Genomic DNA, 21,472 nt, shown 5'->3' with positions numbered 1-21,472 from the left:
GGAAAATTACTGATTTATAGGTCACTGTTTTTTTTCTACCAGAAGTTTTTGACTAAATTAGGTTACAGCCTGCAGGCCCTTCACCTGTCTCTCACATAAATAAAATGTCCCAAGAGTGCCCTCTCAGCCCTACTCACTGCATGGCTGACACAGACATTTCAGCTAGCATAAACTACCTTTTGTTTGTTTGTTTATTTCAGGAGAAACTCCGTTCCCTCAAATGGGTGTGGGAGTGATATGAAGATTTGCTCAAAGCCAAAGGTGAGTGATAAAACATAATAGTCTCTAAAAGGATCTTTCTATGATTCTAGAATTCTTTGATTATAGGATATGGAATAGAAATTAATGAGACATGTTTCACATAAATGAGCAAATCTAGGATTAGAAGTATGTCATAATTTAAAGACAACCCCAAATTTATTCTTAGGCTGCATGAATCCTTTAGGGTCCTTGATTTAGAAAACAAAAACAAAAAACAAAACACATTCTAGTTTAAGGGAAAAATAGTTTTTTTATTAAAGGTTTTAAGTAGTTGTCAGAATCCTGGTGAGGGCCAGAGAATCAACTATGATGCTCTGAGACCAGGAGCTACATGCAGCTTACATAGGAGGATGGTCCTAGGGGATACCTCACTGTCCCTAGGCCTAGACAGCTCATCTCTTGCCCCCAGTGGTGGACCCTAGAGGCTACTGCTAGGACCTCTGGTCATGGTCTCTCAGAGGTGCTGCTTCTCCCTCCACCTGCCATGATGGATTGCGTGAGGTACCTTGCTCACTTCCCCATGGAGTTCTCAGTCAAGTGGGTCTGATTGACAGAACCTGGACCCTATATTTGGACATTCTCCAAATATAACATAAGCCCAAAGATAATGAGTAGCCAAAAAACATGACAAATGCCCACTTCAGTAAAGCAGTATAACCTCAGCTTCCCCTTGGGGCCTGGAGACACTGAGTCATGCCTTTCCAGGGTAGTTAATGCCCCACAGGCCCCACTGTTGACCAATGGCAAGTGAGGAGTGGGAAAGAGCTGAGAGATAAATTCCTTTCCCTTCCCTTCTCCTGATGGGCTGCTTTGAGATGCAATAGCTTATCTGGTCTTACTGAACACATCGCATGAGATGGAGCATTAACTATACTCGTTACCAACCAGGCTGACTGAAGCCTCCCTCACGTTGCCTCTGCCTCACTCCTTTTCCCCTCACTCTTGTTTCCCTGAGATTATACCTCCCTAGAAAGTGGCAGCTCATCAGCTTTTCCCCTAGGCTCTGGTTTCTTGCAACCCAGGCTACAAGAGCATCTCTTGCAGTTGCAGTGTATTCTCACTAGAGTCTTTGCCTGGTCTCTAAGACCAGCTTCAATTATTTTCTCTAGAAAACTAGTAATAGTAGCTCGTGCTGATTTGAAAACCTGCGTTTGCCATAACTGTCACTCATGTTGAAAACTTTTCTACTGTCTCTATTTTTTCCTCATGCGCAAACAAAAAAGAAAGAAAGAAAGGAAGAAAAATTCACCGGGAGGTTGGATTGTGAGAGTGGGAGTGGAGGAATTAACTTGTCATTGAGAGTCTCCTAGCTTCTAGTTAACTCTCTTCTAATTCCCTAAACAAGCCATAGTGTCTCATTTCTCTGCGCCCTCCCTCAGGTTATTTTCTCTTCTAAAAAGCTATTTGGGGCTTCCTGGTGGCACGGTGGTTAAGAATCCGCCTGCCAATGCAGGGGACATGGATTCGAGCCCTGGTCCGGGAAGATCCCACATGCCGCGGAGCAACTAAGCCCGTGCACCACAACTACTGAGCCTGAGCTCTAGAGCTCACGTGCCACAACTACTGAGCCCATGTGCCTAGAGCCCGTGCTCTGCAACGAAGAGTAATCCCCGCTCACTGCAGCTAGAGAAAGCCCGCGTGCAGCAACGAAGACCCAACGCAGCCAAAAATAAATAAAATAAATTTATTAAAAAAAAAAACTGTTTGTCTTTTCTTTATTTTTACAGTTAAATGTTTCTTGTCCTTGAAGACTAATCTTGGGTGTCTCCTCTTTAAGGAAACTGTCTTGACCCCCGACCCAAATCTAATTTACATTGAGCTGTGTATTCCTATGGTACCCTGTACATCGCATTTATGTGGGCCATGCTGGACTTCAGCTATTGGTCTTCCCTAAAAGCCTGTCTTTCCTAAAAGATAGTAAGCTTCTTGGGGACAAGGACCATGTCTCATTTGGCTTTGCAGCCCTGGCTTAAATCAATATAACTGGCACATAATGATTACTCAATTTAAAAATAGCTGTTGAATATGTGATTAATATATGTGGAATAACTGGTTGAATAATTCCATTCAGGATCCCTGTGCCATGTTGTGGCAGTGCCTGGAAAAATCCCCCATCTAAGCCCTTGGCTGGGTGGAGGAGTTGTTTCACCCTTGCACCCACCTAAGAGATAGTCAATAATTGCACTGCACTGTTCTACTTGACAAATCCCAGTAATTTCTCCAGGAAAGAAGAAAACCCTATGAAAGGATTTAGTGTTGTATTTTTTCTTGGTTCCTAAGTGAGTGAGTGAGGGTGATAAGAAACAAAATTTCTACTAAAAAAAATAAGTGAAGTGTAATTTCACCTAGAACTTGCCTCATAGGTGACCAGTGTTTTTGTCATCCACATACCACTTGGCCAGTGGGCAAAAATAGCTGTTAAAAAAGACATTTAATTGTTCCCGTGTTTGGCAGCCCTGTCTAAAGTTAATCCTCATTTCATATATGTGTCCAAATGTGTTCTAATTTTTTGTGTAGAAGATATCTACTCACTCATTTATTCATGGATCCATTTAACAAATGTTTATTGATGCCTGCAATGGGCTTGTGTTGGGCTAAGGATGCAACAGTGAGCAGAACAAAGCTCATTCCTCATGGAACTTGCATTCTAATAGGGGAGGTGTACAAACATTGTAATCCATATTCAGTAATTCTTTCTTTAAATAAATTTTAAACATTATTTATTTACAAATAAATAAGTAAATATAAATTTATTTATATTTATTAAGCACTACTGATGACTAGATGGTAAATATATGGGTGCCCCATGGAGGCTACTCTCTAGATCAAATCAAATGCTGACAACTGTTAATGAAGGAAGGGATCCAAATTTCGGTAGGGGTGGAGATGGCCAAAGAAGGCTTCCTTGGGAACTGACATTCAAACCGTGTGCAGAAGGATCATGACTAATAAGATAAAGGGAGGGTTAGAGGTTCACTCTAGATTGCACTGCTAACATAGGCAAAGGGATACTTGGCACATTTGGGGATCTGAATGAGGCCCAGGCTAGCTGGAGAACCAGGAGAGAAAGAGTGGGAAACAAGAACGGTGGTCAGGGCCAGATCACACAGGGTTTGTAGATCATTTAAGGAGTCTCATCACACACACCAGGGGATAATAGATTATTGAAGTCTGAATGAGACTCTTGGTAGAAATGAGTTTGTGAACTTCAGAGTTAGTAGTATCTATTCTTTTGGCTTACATTCTAGTATGAGTAGTTGAGTTTTTTAACTGTTTACATCATGTAGAAATTAGTATTAAAAGCTGTTCTAACAATTTTCACTAAAAAGAACTCTTATATTTAGTATAAAATTTGGGAAACTCAATCGATTTAAAAGACTTGAATGTCAGTTGACTATATTTGAGAATCTGAATATGAGAGTAGATATTTTTACTTTTCTGTCTGGGTTTTAACTGGTATGTGCCTTCATATCCCTACTGCTGGTATATCCTAGCAAGAACATTCTAATTTTTATGCATAAAAGATGAAAATGTTATTCTTTTGCAAAGAATCAAATATAGACTCCCCACTGTTGTTTATTGTTTCTCAGGTGACATCTGGTGGATAAAAACTGAAATGCAGTTCTCTGTAGTTTAGGAAAGGTGAGGTTCTCAGATGTCTTTGGGAGGAAATCATTAAAGAATATGAGCTGAATTGGTTGAAGATTAATTTTGCTTACAATTTTGGCATTATATTTTCTGCATTAAGTAGGCATTATGGTATCAGATGTAATGGAGAGAACACTCCAGTGCTCTGCTGGATTTGGCAGGCTTTGAGTTCTGCTCAAACCTCTGACAGTAAATAGCAAAGTGATTTGCTATTGTTTTTGCTTTTTTAAAGAGCTTCAAAATTAAAGCAAGAGATTAGCTACAGATGGACAAGAATCAGATTGCTATTGGACTTCTCAGTGGCTATACTGGATAAAAGAGACAAGAGAACAATATCTTCAACATTCTGAGGGAAAATTTCTTTCTATCTAGAGTCCACTACCGAATCAGGCTCTCCTTCAGGTATGAGCAAAATAAAAGCATTTTCAGACATGCATGGGTATGAAAGTTATCCTTTTGTGTAAGTCCTCTCTGAAAGAGTTACTAATTTAAAATGTTGTCTTTGTTAAGCACTATGTTTCAGTCTATTTTTAGATATTTTCTTTTTTGCTGTTGCAATTTTGGTCTTTATTTCCATTATGTTTTCTTTTTTAACTTTGAGATGTAATTGACATATCCATGATGTTTTCTAACCGGTTGTTTGTATAGATGAAAGCAATTAAATTTTGCACACTAATTTGATACCCATCCATCTCATAAGTCCTCATACTGTTTGCAACAGATTTTTAATTGAGTTTATTGGGGTTTCCAGGTATACAATTATCTATAAATAGTAATAAATGTACCTCTCTTCCAATGTTTATATCTCATATCTTTCTCTTGTCTTATTGCATTGGTTAAACCTCTAGAGTTATGCTAAATAATAGTGGTGACTGTAGACATAATTGTATTGCTGTTGATTTTAATGGGAATACTTCTAATGTTTCCTCATTAAACATAATGCTGGCTTTTAAGAAATATGGATCTTTCCTATTTTATGAAGATTTTTAAAAATTAATTATGGATACTGAAATTTATCAAATGCCTTTCCCGCATATTTGAAGAAAATTGTACATTTTTTCTTTCTTTTAATCTGTTTTATTATTCAGAGTTCACTTGCAGAAAACAGAAAGGGATTTAATACACGGAGTGAACTGCTTATAAATCAGTGGAGAGCTAGAGGTTCAAGCTCTCTAGAAATAACTCCCAAATCCACACTGTAGAACTGGCCCACCAAGAGACCTGCTCCCTCTGCCACAGTAGAAAGTCATGCTCCCACCGTTAGCTCCAGGAACACACCATCTTAATGTGATCTGGGAACGAGAAGTTGCCACCAGAATTCTTAGCTGCCAGAACACACCTTCTTATCTGTCACCTCTGAATCAGAAAACTAATGCTAGAACTGTCAGCTGCAGAGTTTTACTATGTCTGCTATAATATGTCCCAGCAAAATGTGTGCCTTGCTACTATGTCTTCCCCTATTTAAATGAGTTCTGAAATCGAATTTCACACAAGTGTATCTGATTAGTAAAACATTATTTACATTGAGGAACCTAGCTGCAAGGGAGCCTGGGAAATGAGGGTTCTGAGCTTTCCAGCCTCTGCAGTATACATGGCACACTAAAAAGAGGCTGAAATAGATGCTGAGTGAGCCAACGAACTGTACCCAACCACTTCCTAACATAGGAAATGAAACTGAATCATTCTTATGATACTGGGAGTGGGGGGAACTAGTTTTCTTTCAATTCTTCTAAGATGCTGCTGGATTCAGTTTGCTGAAACTTGGTAAACATTTTCTGCATCAATATTCATAACTGATTTTTGTAAGTAGCTTGCTTTTCGTGTTATTGCTGTCAGTTTTTGGTAACAAACGAATGCTACTGTTATTAGAATTCGGAAGTTTTCCTCTTTTTGTCTCTGCTCTGGAACAGTTTAAAAAGCATTAGAGTCTGTTTATTCTGTAAAATTTCCTAAAATCAGCCTATGAAGTCCTCAGGGCCTGGTGCTCTTTGGGAGCCTACCATTTTAACAATTTTTTCCTTTTTCTTAGGTTTTTAATATTTAATGTTTAGATTTTTAATTTGCCAACTTTAGTAAATGGTGTTTTCTTAGAAAAATGATTCATTTCATCTGGATCTTCACATTTATTTGCAGATAATCGAAAAAAATAGTCTCCTGTGGTTCTTTTCTTTGTATTTTTATTATGTATATTTGTGCTTTCTTAATTTTAATTCTTGATCAGGTTAGCTAGTGGTTAATCTGTCTTAACTGGTTAAATTTATTCATTAGGATTATCATTCCTCTGGTTTTTATTTTATTATTTTTTTCTTTCACATTAATTCGTTTCTCCTTTTTTCCGTTTTTGATTATTGATTATTTTTTCCCCTATCTTCTTCAGCTAGGTGGTTAGTTCATTTATTTTTATTCTTTCTTATTTATTAAGGTAACTACTGAAACTGCTAATTTTCTGCTGAGGATGGCTTTAGCTGTATTACTTGGATATTGGTTTGTAATGTTACCAATGTTTTCTAATTAAATTGCAATTTTAGTTTTGATATCCTCTTTGACTCAGGATTTTAAAAATTTTATGTGATAGGGTCTTTCTGTCTTCTCAGTTGATTTCTTTCATGACCAGAGAATTATATCTGCATTATTTCTGCTTTTTGACATTTACTGAGGTTTTTGTGGCCTAAATATATGGTCATCTTTGTGAATATTTCATGAGTGTTATAAAATATAGTCCCTGTTTTCAGTGAATAGAGTTCAGGATATGTCAAGTAGAATTACCTTATAAATCTGTCATCTAGTCTACTCTTTATTGAAAGCCCCTTGTCTGTGACCTTCTCCAGGTAGTCTCCCTGTGGCTTGGCAGCCTTAAAGAAGGAGAGCAATTCTGATATAGGTGTCTGACAGCTACAGTCCCAAGCTCTGCCAAGAAAGTGAACATCCCTGCCTCCCCAGCTAAGAACTAGTCCTTGCAGAAATATTGATAGGCAGGGGAAAGAAATCTGCAAGAACTAGTCATTATGTCTTATGCATTTACACTGACCAATAGCCAAGTCAGGCACACGCTTGGCTTTACATATTTGTACAAAACCAAAACCTTTCCTTTTTTCTTTCTTTCTTTCTCTTTTGATTCCACTGAGGTTTCCACCAAGTACTTCCTGCAGACAGTTGTGTAACACCCTCTGAGCAGTCTTTCAGTGCTGCCTACTTCCATGCCCAAGTCAGAATGGCACTTCCTTGTAGTTCCCTGTCCTTGGAAACCTGGTTTGGTGTCTACAGTCTTTCCCTGATAATGGCCTAACGCTTGTTGATTTTCCTTCCAACGTGAGCAAGCCATACAGTGTCTCTGTGCTCCAGATTATGCCCATCACTAGACATTTACTGGTGTTATAAGCACCAGCTAGTGTTAAAATGTTAAGTTTATCTCAGTCTATGTGTAACAAAAATTCAAAAAGCACTGGTTTTAAAAATAGTTCTTTTTCTCACATAAAAGGAAGCCTGGAGGCAGCCGGTACAGCTGCTCAAATTAATACATGATAATTGTAAAAAATCTCAAACATTACAGAAGTCCCAACCATTCAGTAATTATTTTCTTTATCATTTTCATGATGTACAATTCCTTAACGTCCACATTTATATACAGAGATCTGTTTTTGATTTAAAATTCTCAAGCAAGAATATAAATACTTAATTGAAAAGTTATTTTGTTCCTGTGAGCTAGGAGTTCCTGAAAATTTTCCCATAAATCTAAGGGAATATATAGATGATATATGAGTTTAATTTTCTATATAACTGTAGAAGAATGACCCTGTGATAACTTCTGAAATTAATTTTTTAACGATAGGTTCATGTTCATCAAATGGGTTTGAATTTTCAGGGAAAAGTGCTCTATTGGGACTAAATGGTATAGTCATAAAACTGTCAACCATACTGAAGATTTTTCATTTCCCTGAGTCTGATCTGAAGGATGTAAACCTGGGACTACCTGCAAAAGAATAATCAACATCCATTCAAACACAAGTGATTATCTTCTTTATTTTCTACTGGCCTCCAGGAAAAAAATTATTTTTCAAAAGAAGAAAAATAGACTTGGAGTTTTTTTTTGCTTTAGGAAAATAAGTTTTAAATATTAAGTCAGATCCAGGCTTGATGCTTGGCTCTGCCATATTCTAGCTGTATTATCTTAGAAAGTTTATTGACTAAGAGTCTCAAACTTTATTTATTTACAGCAAAGAGTAGCTGTGTGTGTTGTTAAGAGTGTTTGGCACATGATGGGCCATCAAAAGTAAGGATTATTATTTTTAAAGTAAATATTCACATTTTTTCCTTTTATCTAGACCTACCTTTAAATTGTCTTAACAGCTACATTTGGTGTAAAGATTCACTGTTGTTGCTTTGGCTGTTGTTATTGTTCAACAATAAATATTTTTGCCCCATCAGGGAACTGACAGTCTGTTGGAGAGTATCTGATTAGGGAACTCTGATATTACCGAGGAACTATAAAAAAAGAGCTGAAAGACTGGGAAGTCTTTACACAACTTTCTCTTTTCAGTTTCTATAAATATAGTTAAGTTTAAACAATTGAACATTTTGTATGGGGATAGTCATTTAAAGGTCAGTGGAAGGAGTTCAACTGTTTTTATTTGAGAATAAAAATTGTGGAGGAAGTTATCACCCCTTACATAAGTAATATTGATTTTTTTTTCCATTAGGGATATCAAGAGGTATCCTTTTTTTTTTTTAAACATCTTTATTGGAGTATAATTGCTTTACAATGGTGTGTTAGTTTCTGCTTTATAACAAAGTGAATCAGCTATACATATACATATATCCCCATATCTCTTCCCTCTTGCATCTCCCTCCCTCCCACCCTCCCTATCCCACCCTCCCTATCACACCCTTCTAGGTGGTCACAAAGCACCAAGCTGATCTCCTCGTGCTATGCAGCTGCTTCCCACTAGCTATTGATTTTATAGTTGGTAGTGTATATATGTCCATGCCACTCTCTCACTTTGTCCCAGCTTACCCTTCCCCCCGTCCATGTCCTCAAGTCCATTCTCTAGTAGGTCTGCATCTTTAATCCCATCCTGCCCCTAGGTTTTTCATAACCATTTTTTTTTTAGATTCTATATATATGTGTTAGCATACAGTATTTGCTTTTCTCTTTCTGACTTACTTCACTCTGTATGACAGACTCTAGGTCCATCTACCTCATTACAAATAACTCAGTTTCGTTTCTTTTTATGGCTGAGTAATATTCCATTGTATATATATGCCACATCTTCTTTATCCATTCATCCGATGATGGACACTTAGGTTGTTTCCATGTCTTGGCTATTGTAAATAGAGCTGCAATGAACATTGTGGTACATGACTCTTTTTGAATTATGGTTTTCTCAGGGTATATGTCTGGTAGTGGGATTGCTGGGTCATATGGTAGTTCTATTTTTAGTTTTTTAAGGAACCTCCATACTGTTCTCCATAGTGGCTGTATCAATTTACATTCCCACCAACAGTGCAGGAGGGTTCCCTTATTGATTAGCTTTTATTCTGATTTCAGGAGTCAATATGAAGCAACCTTATTCCAGACCTGTCAGTTTATACTGGTGAATTCTATAGCTCACCATAAAATTATCCATTTGTTAGTGTATTTAAGACAGTAATACAAATATTTTGTTAATAATTAAGCCTATATAAAACAATAAATCTGGTGCCCAGGCATAAGAGTCTATTTGATTTTGCCTAACTCTCTGGAGCAATTCCACACATTTTCAGCATATTATTATGTAGCTTTGGGATGGATCATAACTGCTCCACCATTGTTCAGTTTGCAATAGTGATCTCTACATAATTATTAAAACAAAATATTTGCCTATTCTAAGTCCTAGTTTCATGATCTGACTTCAGGGGAACCCAAATTGAAAGCCTTTCTTTTTAAGTTAATTTTTATTGGAGTATAGTTGCTTTACAACGTTGTGTTAGTTTCTACTGTACATCAAAGTGAATCAGCTATATGTATATACATATCCCCTCTTTTTTGGATTTCCTTCCCATTTAGGTCACCACAGAGCACTGAGTAGAGTTCCCCGTGCTATACAGTAGGTTCTTATTAGTTATCTATTTTATACATAGTATCAATAGTGTATATATATCAATCTCAATCTTCCAATTCCTCCCACCCCCCTTCCCCCTTGGTATGAATACATTTGTTCTCTACGTCTGTGTCTCTATTTCTGCTTTGCAAATAAGATCATCTGTACCATTTTTCTAGATTCCACAGATATGCGTTAATATACGATATTTGTTTTTCTCTTTCTGACTTACTTCACTCTGTATGACAGTCTCTGTGTCCATCCACATCTCTACAAATGACCCAATTTCAATCCTTTTTATGGCTGAGTAATATTCTGTTGTATATGTGTACCACATCTTCGTTATCCATTCCTCTGTTGATGGACATTTAGGTTTGACAGCCTTCTTCCATCTTCCTGTATGGAAGAAGTGTGAGAATTGGAAAGAAAGCGATAACATGATCTCTGTTTGCAGATAATGTAATAGAATAAAAGGAAACCCTAAGATAATCATTCTAAAAATAAAACCAAAATTAAGAGAATTGATTAAAGTAGCAGCATAAAAAACTAATAAAGAAAAATCAATAGTTTCATATATCCGAAGAATAACTAGCTAGATGATGTCAAGGGAGCGGAAATCACACTTGTAGTTGCAAGAGAAGATTTTTTTTAAACTTAGGAATAAGCTTAAAATGTTTACTCTTCAAAGATGCAAAAGTAGACTGGAACAAATGTAAAGGCATCCCTTGTTTATCGGTAGGGCAACTCTACATCATACTTATGTTAATTCTTCCCAAGTTAATAAAGAAATTTAATGTGATTCCATTAAAAATATTGAGATTTTTCTCTTAAAGTAGACTGTTGAGTCTAAAGTTCTTTTGGGAAATGAGTAAGCAGGAAAAGGAAGGGAAACCCAAAAACAAGAACAATGAGAGGAACTAGCCCTGTAAGATATTAAAACACTGTATAATTTCCCTATAAATAAGAAAAGCATGTTCACTGATACATAACTAGATATACAGAATGATAGAATAGGCAAAAAATTCAAAATAGAACAATTATATGTGAAAAGTTAAGTGACATCTCAATCACTGGGGAAATATACTGTTTTAAATAAATATTTTTGGCATAACTAGATAGCCTTTTGGGAAAAAGTAAAATTGAATCCATATCTCATCCTGGATATCAGAGTGAAATCCAAATTATCCAGATATCTAAATGTAAAAAGTAAAACTGTACAAGAACACAAGGATTCATTTCTTTATAAACTGGAAGTGAGAAAAGCCTTTCCAACTATGATTACAAATCCAGAAGCATCAAAGAAAATACTAAAACATTGACAAACTTGACTACATAAAAATAGAAAGAACTTTTTCAAAGCAAAAAAAAAAAGCAAAAGTCACTAAACAAATTAAAAACCTAGAAGAAAATATTTTCAATTTATATGAAAAAATTATATAACAATCACCTAATTGATAAAGAGCTCTTAAAAACTGGGAAGACCATACACAAATATAAACTCCAAATGGCTTAAAGACTTCAATGTAAGACCAGACATTATAAAACTCTTAGAGGAAAACATAGGAAAAACACTTTTTGACATAAACTACAGCAAGATCTTTTTTGACCCACCTCCTAGAGTAATGGAAATAAAAACAAAAATAAACAAATGGGACTTAATTAAACTTAAAAGCTTTTGCACAGCAAAGGAAACCAAAAACAAGACAAAAAGACAACCCTCAGAAGGGGAGAAAATATTTGCAAATGAAACAGACAAAGGATTAATCTCCAAAATATACAAACAGCTCATGGAGCTCAATATCAGAAAAACAAACAATCCAGTTAAAAAAATGGGCAGAAGTCCTAAATAGACATTTCACCAAGGAAGACATACAAATGGCCAAGAGGCACATGAAAAGATGCTCAACATCACTAATTATTAAAGAAATGCAAATCAAAACTACAATGAGGTATCACCTCACGCAGGTCAGAATGGCCATTATCAAAAAATCTAGAAACAATAAATGCTGGAAAGGGTGTGGTGAAAAGGGAACCCTCCTGCACTGTTGGTAGGAATGTAAATTGATACAACCACTATGGAAAAAGTATGGAGGTTCCTTAAAAAACTAAAAATAGAACTACCATATGACCCAGCAATCGCACTACTGGGCATATACCCTGAGAAAACCATAATGCAAAAAGAGACATGTACCCCAATGTTCATTGCAGCACTATTTACAGTAACCAGGACAGGGAATCAACCTAAATGTCCATTGACAGATGAATGGATAAAGAAGATGTGGCACATATATACAGTGGAATGTTACTCAGCCATAAACAGAAACAAAATTGAATTATTTGTAGTGAGGTGGATGGACCTAGAGTCTGTCATACAGAGTGAAGTAAGTCAGAAAGAGAAAAGCAAATACCATATGCTAATGCATATATATGGAATCTAAAAAACAAAAAATGTGGGATGGGGAGGGTGGGAGGGAGGGAGACGCAAGAGGGAAGACATATGGGAACATATGTTTATGTATGACTGATTCACTTTGTTATAAAGCAGAGACTAACACACCATTGTAAAGCAATTATACCCCAATAAAGATGTTAAAAACAAACAAACAAACAAACAAAACCCCAAAAATGGCACTGATGAACCTAGTTGCAGGGCAGGAATAAAGAGGTAGACATAGAAAATGGACTTGAGGACATGGGATGGGAGGGCAAAGTGAGAGTAGCATCGACATATATACACTACCGAATGTAAAATAGTTGGCTGGTGGGAAGCAGCAGCATAGCACAGGGAGATCAGCTCAGTGCTTTGCGATGACCTAGAGGGGTGGGATAGGGAGGATGGGAGGGAGGCTCAAGAGGGAGGGGGTATGGGGATATATGTATGCATATGGCTGATTCACTTTGTTGTGCAACAGAAACTAGCACAATATTGTGAAGCAATTATACTCCAATAAAGATCTATTAAAAAAAAAAAGAAACTGGGAAGAGGAAGACTAAATACCATTGGGGAAAGATGTGAACAGTTTAAAGAAAAAACTGACATTCTTTAACTTATGAAAAAAGGCTTCATTCATAACAAGAGAAAGGTATATTAAAATTACTGAGAGTACCATTTTTCACCTATTCAGATTGCCCAAAATACAAAACCTTGAAGAAATACTGTGATGGCAAATAATAAGGAAACAGGCACCCTCAGGCATTGCTAGTTGGAGTACAAAATGGTACAACTTCTATGGAAAGGAATTTAACAATATCTAACTACATTACCTTTGCATTTATCACTTGACTCAGCAATTCTACTGAAGATACACTTCCCCAAATATGAAATACTTATCATTACTTGTGATGGGGTTCAGGGCAGGCCACCCCAAAATACGCTACTTTGGCATATTGATTGCTTTGAGTTCAAGTTACTTGAGAAACAGCCAGTGCAAGATGGACTCCCTGACCCTGCCCTCTTTCTGTCTGAAAGCAGGAAATAAATTTCCCATCTGAAAGGCAACCTCTGAGCACCAAGACTTAGGGACATTTTTACCTCCAGGGATAGAAAATTCAGGGTGGAAAAGGCTATGTAAACTAATTCTGCTTAGTTTCTTCACTAATTAATACCCAAGCCTAAGTGTCTTTGTCAGTTCTTCACAAATTAATTGTTTCTTTGTCTAAAAAGTATAAAAGCTGCCTGCTTTGGTCATTTCTTTGAGTCTCCTGTTTCTGTGAACTCCCATATGTATGAAATTAAAATTTGTCTCCTGTTAATCTGTGTCATGTCAATTTAATTATTAGACTCTCAGAAGAACCTAGAAAGGTAGAGGAATATTTTTTCTTCCCCAGTACTTGTCACAGCAAAAGATTGGAAATAACCCAAACATCTGTCAATAGATGCCTGGTTGAGTAAAATAGAGTATTATGCATCCATTAAAAAAATGAGGAGGATTTCTATGAACTTACATCAAGCGAGTTGTAAGATATATTGTTAAGTGAAAAATGTAAGGTGTAGAGTATTATATGTGTGTTATGAGTTGAATTGTGTCCTCTAAAGAGATATGCTGAAGTCCTAATGCCCAGTACCTGTGAATGTGACCTTATGTGGAAACAGGGTCTTTACAGATGTAATAAAGTAAAGATAAGGTCATACGGGATTAGGGAGAGCCCTAATCCAATGACAGGTGTCCTCATAAGAAGAGGGAAATTTCGACACAGAGACACAGACACGTAGGAGAGAAGGCCATCCAACCATACAGGCAATGACTAGAGTAATGCTTCCACCAGCCAAGGAATACTACAGGGTGCTAGTGACCACAGGTGCTGGGAGAGAGGCATGGAACAGATAACTCACTCTCAGGAGAGGAAGGAACTCAGGAACCAACTGTGCTGCCACCTTGATTTTGGACTTCTGGCCTCCTGAACTGTGAGAGAATACATTTCTATTGTTTTAAACCACCCAGTTTGTGATACTTTGTTATGGCAGCACTAGCAAAATAATACAATATGCTACATGTTTTTGTAAGAGAAAAGGAAAAATAAGAACACATATATATATATACTCATTTTTGCAAAAAGAAATGTAAAAGAGCAAGCCAGAAATTAATAAAAAATGGTCACATATAGAGGATCAGTTGACAAGGCCATGGAGAGGGTGTGTTTGGGGGCAAGATTTCCTTAAATATGTCATATCATTTTGACTTTACATACATTACATATGTTTTACATAGTTTTTAAAAAGGATACCATAAAGAAAAAAAATAGAGGAAACACTAAAAGTGAAGACAAATACAATCAAAAGAATCTGACTACCTAAAAATAGATTCTATTACCACCCAGAAAAGAGAAATTTCAGTAAACTCTTGAACACAACACTCTGACTGAATATCCTGTGCGGGACATATTCTAAGGGCAAAAAGAACTACAAAATGATCTTAAACTTCTTTCAGTAGGTTTACTGTTAGTGGTAATTTCAGAATTGTAATTTGAAACTACATAATTGTTGCAAGAAAAAGCAAATAAGTAAATATGTTGATATTCTAAGGAACCAAGATTTTTAGTGTTTAAGAGAAAAGAAATACAAATATAAAAGAAATTAAGGAATGACAAACCTCTGATGTAATGTTAGAATTGGTACAAAATGTAAGAAATGAAACTATACAATGAGAATATATTCTGTAGCTCTGGCCACTGAAAGGGCCCCAAAGTGAGGGCCCAGGCAGCTGCCTAATCTTCATGTTGCAAAGGCCTGCTCTGGTTTTCTGTTTATGAGATTCTTAATCATTTTTTGGAATTTTTCATCCTAATAAAACAGTAAAAATCTTAAAGTGGCCATCTTGCGTGTTGTTACTATTAATATATTCCCTTATAGTATCCAATCCAGTGTTGTCCCTGGCAGAGACCACTCAATTCAAGTAATTGGTTGACTGTTTTCCCTTGAGGCTACCAGATTATTCTAGACTAACAGTTACAGGAACTCAGACAGTGCTGTGACAACAGACCTCATTTTGGGTGAAAGGTAAGTACATAAATTAAAGAGGTCTTACCTTCTCAATACCCGGAAGCTTCCCTCTTCCTTCTAGTGCATGGGGAAAGGAGAGCAGCCCATCTTTTGTCTCCAAATCTACCAACCACCTTGTGCTGCAACCCTCCAGTAAGGAAGAGCAGGTGCCCCTCTCAGACATCAAACTTTCCATCTGTGACCTAGACTCCAAGGTACAGATGCCCTCCACTAGTCCCCAGCTTGAAACATACACACACACACACCACATGTATCTTCTTTGATCACACATCTTCAAGCTACCACCTCATTTCACTGATCACCTGCATCACAGAATCATCAAAATAGTTGTCTAAAGACATTATTTCCACCCCTCACCTTCATCATCTCCTCAGCTGTCTCAGCCAGGCTCACCACCCCACTGACAGTGCTCTTGTCAGGGTGGCCAGTGGCCTCCTCATTGTCAAATCCAACCATCAGCTGTCTGTTTTCATGTCACTCAACCTTTGGGCAGCAGACCACACAGTTGATCATTCTTGAAACACTTTCTTCCATAGGATTCCGGCTTTCCTCCCTTCTCACAGACCTCTCCTGTCAACTCCTCCTGTCTGTGTCATCTGTGTTGGAGGGCTCTAGGCCTCAGTTCCCAGACTTCAATTTATACTCTCCCTGAGTAATCTCATTCACTTTTTAAGATGTTTTCTACTTGGAGATGAAGACCAAATTCATATATTTAACTCTAGTCTCTTTCCTGGGCTCCATCTGCCTGTTTTAACATCTCTACCAGGATGGTCTCTGGAGTTAGACCAGTTAGGCTTATATCCCAGTTCCTACTTGTATATGGTCTTGTGTTACTTAACATTATCCGTGAAATGAAAATGATAATAGTACCTACTTCACTAGATTGTTTAGAACAGTACTGGCACAAAGTAAGTGCTCGATAAACACCCTGTTTGTTTACTTGTTTGAATTCCCTGATAGAAGTTTGGAGAGAAGGAACTTCGTGTGTGTGTCTAATTCAACAGTTAATTCTCAAGGTCTGGCATATAGTAGCAGCTGGATATTGATTGAATTAATGAATCGATGAATGTATGAATACATTCCTTTAAAGGAGGAAAACGCAATGCATCCACAAATCAGCTGAATTGCCACTGGTTGCCAATGCCTTGACTGCAGGAGTCATCTCTGGCTTTTCCCCACCTTCCCAACACTGTATCTTTGGAGTCTCTCTTCTAAATGGCCAAGTCCTAGGAGTGTGACATCCCTGCGTCTGATATCTGATAGTGTAGGGCATGCTCTGTTTTGTTTGAAAATGTGAAATATATTGTTCAGGCTCATCAATAATGTTTTTCAATTTAGACTCAGTTTCACCAGAACTTAGTAGAAACCTAGAAAGAAGTTCTATTATGTAAAGTATCTCTATGGATATATAGATATCTATGTATATCATATATCTATATATAACACGAATAAATTTAAGTAGGACAGGGGAAAACAATGAATTTTCCCGGTGGTTAGGGGAGAGGGGCCGGGGAGAAAGACTTTTTGCCAAATAAAGAGTAGATAACGTGCACTGTAATACAACTGGGCCGCAGAGCACAGCGAAGCCGAGCCCGCCACCGGCCCGCGCTCGGGCCCCGCCCTGATCCCGACCCCGCCCCGCCTTGCATCGCGGCCCACCTCCGCCCCGCACTCCCGCCCCGCCCTGCGCTCCGGCCCCGCCCCACATCTCGGCAGCGTTCTCCCTGCCGGGGGAGCCCTGCCGCCCCGGCAGAGCCAGAATCTTCCCACGGCCGAACCCCTCCACCCCAGGCCTGGGGGGCCGCAGCGCACCGAGCGGCTCGGCGCGGAAAGATGGCCGCCCTGACGACGGTCGTGGTGGCGGCGGCGGCCACAGCTGTAGCGGGGGCTGTGGCCGGGGCGGGCGCGGCCACCGGGACCCGCGTGGGAGCAACGCCTGTGCCGCAACAGGTAAATGGAGGAGGCAGACGTGGGCCGGGAGGCTGCAGGCGCCAGAGGCTGGACGGGGCCCCAGGCTGAACAGGTGTGCTCTGCAGCGCGGCCCCGGGAGGCGGGAGGCGCGGTGTTAGCCTCCCTTTGCTCGGGGCCTGGCACACGCCAGCGTTTCGCTGTGTTCGCTTGTGCGTTTAACTGCTTTTACGGAGCCGCCTCTCTTGAGGTTTTGGAGTGGAGGAAGATCTGGGTGGAAACGCTGGCTCTGCCTCTTCCTAGCGTGTGATAGGAACATATTTAACCTCTCGGTGACTCAGTTTCTAATCTAAACGTTGGGACTGATAATATGCAGCTTCTCGAGCCGTGCACATTGTCTGGGAAGCCCCTGGTACAATGCTTGGTTGGAGAGAGATTCGGTGCCCAGTGACTGGTGGCTGCTGTATTATTGTATCAGCGCTGGGAACACAAGGAGGAGTCAAACATGGGATGGTCTGAGGCTGATGTGTTTCCAGAGATCTTCTCAGGACCCGTTTCTCTGCAGTGAGGACCAGAGGATCCCCCAAGGAGAATTGTTGGATCCAGTTGCTCAGGTCAAAGAGCACCTCTCCTTCTCTCACAGCCCACACCCCAGAGCATGGGCAGTTCCTGTCTGTTATACCTTCGGAATAAGTCCAGAATCCCACTCTTCTCACCACCTCACATGGTGGTCCACACCATCATTTCTCCCCCAGCAGAAATACTTTCCTAGTTGGTTTCTATTCTTCCACTCTTACCTTCCTCAAGTTTTATCAACAGTCAGGTGATTGAGTCCAGTAATGACACTTGTCTGCTCAGATCCCTCAGAGTAAAAACAAACGTTTTTGCCGTGGTCCACAGGGCCTCTGAGCTGCCCCTACCACCTCCCTGTCACCTTATCCCCAGTCCCCTGCTCTGAGTCGGCTGCAGCCATACTGGCTTCCTGGTGGTCCTTCAGACAGGTGGAGCACACTCCTCTCTCAGGATTTTTGCAGTTGCTGTTCCCTCTGCTTGGAATCTCTTTCCTCATGGTCTCATGGCCAACACCATCACCGCCTTCAGATATCTTTGTTCAAATGCCATCAGCTCAGTGATTCTTTCCTTGACCTCCCCTTACTGAGTCCCCCTACCCAGCACACCCTGTTGTCTTTTCTGGTTTTGTTTTTCTCCATAGCACTTAATTACCATATAATATATTACATATTTTATGCTTACTCTTAAATTTTTCTCCACCCTGCCTGGGAATGTAAACCCTGCCCTCTATGAGGGAAGAAACTTTTGGAAGTTTATTCACTATTGTATTCCCAGTACCAAAAGCTGTGCCTCTTTAGTCCAGGAACATAGTAGATGCTCATTAAATATTTGTGGATTAGTCCAAACCTGAAAGAAGGCTGTTATGAGCTGAGGACAGCTTCTATCATTTTCTTCCTCTAAGGAAATACAGTGTCTTTACCTGTTTCAAGAAATTCAAGAAATTCCACCTCAGACAAATTTTCTCACACATCCTCTGTATTTCTTTTTATTATTCTAACTCTGGCCCAAATGTCTCAGGAAAAAAATATAAAATACAGAAAAATACATAATAGATATATAATTTTTTCAGATATATTTAAAATACTTTTAAAATCTTTTTTAAAATATATGGCCCTAGTGTTTTAGTCCTCTTGGTGGCTCTCTCTGGCTTACTTTAGTTGAAAATGATTTGTTCTCCAAATTCTTATAACCATTTTAACCTCCTGGTTTGCATTTCTCACAAGTTGGCTAATACTGTTATTGATGCACACTCTTGCCGACTACAGTGATTCTCAGAGGTTTGCCTTCCTTGGTGTTGGACCAGAATCACCTGTGGAGCTGTTTCAACTGTGACATCGGTTTCTCACATTCAGCAATGTCTGGAGACAGTTTTGGTTGTCACAGCTGCAGGGGGACTGTGGGGTGTTTGTGTGTGCTCCTAGCATCTAGTGGGTACAGGCCAAAGGACAGCTCCCCCAAAACAAAAAATTACCTGGTCAAAAATATCAGTAGTGCTGAGGTTGAGACACCCTGCTTTATACCCTCTCACCAGTTTAGGGAAGGCAGAGCCTCATGACTGACAGTCACAGCAGTAGTGAGGTGGAATTTCTCAAGGGTGTTTGGGTTTAAAAAAAAAAAACAATTAGAATCTCTACTGTACCATACTGTGCTTTTTGAGGAGTTTAACTATGTGTTATCCCTCTGTGTATTCCCCCCAACATACCACATACACATACACACAGACACACACACATACACACTATACACTCAAATTCTACATCCTAGCACTGAACTTGGATATTTGTCATAGGATTTCATGAATGAGTATTCCTATTGACTCTAACGGTGAAACCAACTAATGTTTTCCTGAGAAGAGATAATTTTCCTCATGATATTAGAGATGTCTGCCAAAATATCTAAAGTTCCTATAGTAGCCTGCTAGGGCTTCCATAACAAAATACCACAGACTGAATGGCTTAAATGACAGAAGTTTACTTTTTTACCATTTTGCAGGCTGGGAAGTCCAAGATCAAGGTGCTGTCAGGGTTAGTTTCTGGCTTGTAGACAGTCACCATCGTGCTGTGTCCTCACATGTGCATATGCAGAGAGAGAGAGTTTTCTGGTGTCTCTTCCTCTTTTTTTTTTTTTTGTGGTACGCGGGCCCCTCACTGTTGTGGCCTCTCCCGTGTGGAGCACAGGCTTCAGACGCGCAGGCTCAGCGGCCATGGCTCACAGGCCCAGTCACTCCGCGGCATGTGGGATCCTCCCGGACTGGGGCACGAACCCGCGTCCCCTGCATCGGCAGGCAGACTCTCAACCACTACGCCACCAGGGAAGCCCTCTTCCTGTTTTTATAAGGACACCAGTCCTAATGGATTAGGACTCTATCCTTATGATCCCATTTAACCTTAATTACTTCCTCCAAATCTAGGGCTTCAACCGTGAATTTGGGGGGTGATAATTCAGTCCGTAACTGTTTCCTTAAATTATTTTGGAAAAATTATCTTTGAAGTTTTAGAACTATTTTATATTGTGTTTTATTTTACAACCTCCATAGAGTGTGGAATCCCATAAATTTCTCATTCATTTTGGAAAGAAATAATGTACCCTATCTATGTACTTTAATACTTGTATATTATTTGTCCATAATTCTCCTCAGCCATTGCCTTTCAAGGCCGAAGACCATGAATCTCTTGATTGTCCTCTCAGATGCCCTTTCCCTCTTGATCTTTCCAGCAGCTGAACTATAACTTTTTTGAAGTATCTCTAGCAGTATCACCTAGTGTACATTCTGGTTTTGTACCAAGATAGAACTGTGTCTTCTCTTTGATTTGTTTCTAATGACCTTCCTGTGATGACTTGTATTTTATGGCATTTGGCTGCCTGGAGTGGTCCTTCAGTAATAAGCACATTACTTTTCTGACTTTAAATTATTACTCAAAATGGATTTCCTCTAGAAGATCACACACATGAATAGGGCTGTGTGTGTGTGGTTAGAGTGCAGAATCCCCCTCCCCCCTCAAGGATAGTCACATCCTAATCCCCAGCACCTGTGAATATGTGACCTTACATGATTAAAGGAACTTTGCAGATATGATTAAATTGAGGATCTTTAGATGGGGAGTTTATCTGGGTGGGCCGATATATTCACAAAGGTCCTTGTAAGAGGGAAGCAGGAGGATCAGAACCAGTAGGAGAGGTAACAGTGGAAGCAAGAGGGTGAAGTTATGTGAGGAAGGGGCCATGAGCCAAGGAATAAAAGTGGCCTCTAAAAGCTGAAAAAAAAGGTAAGGAAGTAATAGATTCTCCTCTGAATCTCCAGAAAGAACACAGTCCTGCCAACACCTTAATTTTAGACTTGACCTGCAGAATTGTAAGAGAATAAATTTGTGTTGTTAAGTTTGTGGTAAACAAATCTTTGGTAAATTTGTTATAGTAGTGATAGGAAATGAATGCAACCAGAGAAGGCCTAAGAAGGCCTGAGCTCTCACCTTTGGCTGGTCTTGAAACTCTGTGCAACAGGAAG

General features: G+C 39.1%; 1 protein-coding gene and 1 long non-coding RNA gene across 3 annotated transcripts in view; both read left to right on the top strand.

Moving 5' to 3' along the window:
* LOC132518185 (uncharacterized) overlaps positions 1–4,615 on the top strand; it is a 91,879-nt gene extending 87,264 nt beyond the window's left edge. Inside the window, exons 5-6 of the long non-coding RNA XR_009539877.1 lie at positions 201–261; positions 4,142–4,615. This is a non-coding gene — a long non-coding RNA (uncharacterized LOC132518185). The remainder of the gene's footprint in view (positions 1–200; positions 262–4,141) is intronic.
* A 12,592-nt stretch (positions 4,616–17,207) lies between these two features.
* Positions 17,208–21,472, top strand: part of CCDC112 (coiled-coil domain containing 112) — a 30,553-nt gene continuing 26,288 nt past the window's right edge. For both annotated transcript variants that reach the window (XM_060146196.1, XM_060146195.1), the window contains exon 1: positions 17,208–17,436. In XM_060146196.1, coding sequence (XP_060002179.1) covers positions 17,320–17,436 — 117 coding nt within the window. In that variant the 5' untranslated portion in view covers positions 17,208–17,319. The remainder of the gene's footprint in view (positions 17,437–21,472) is intronic.

Source organism: Lagenorhynchus albirostris, chromosome 3 (genome assembly GCF_949774975.1).
Source record: "Lagenorhynchus albirostris chromosome 3, mLagAlb1.1, whole genome shotgun sequence".
In the NCBI taxonomy this organism is placed as follows: domain Eukaryota; kingdom Metazoa; phylum Chordata; class Mammalia; order Artiodactyla; family Delphinidae; genus Lagenorhynchus; species Lagenorhynchus albirostris.
Note: the sequence above shows the minus strand (reverse complement) of the source record. Positions and strands in the feature narration are given on the sequence as shown.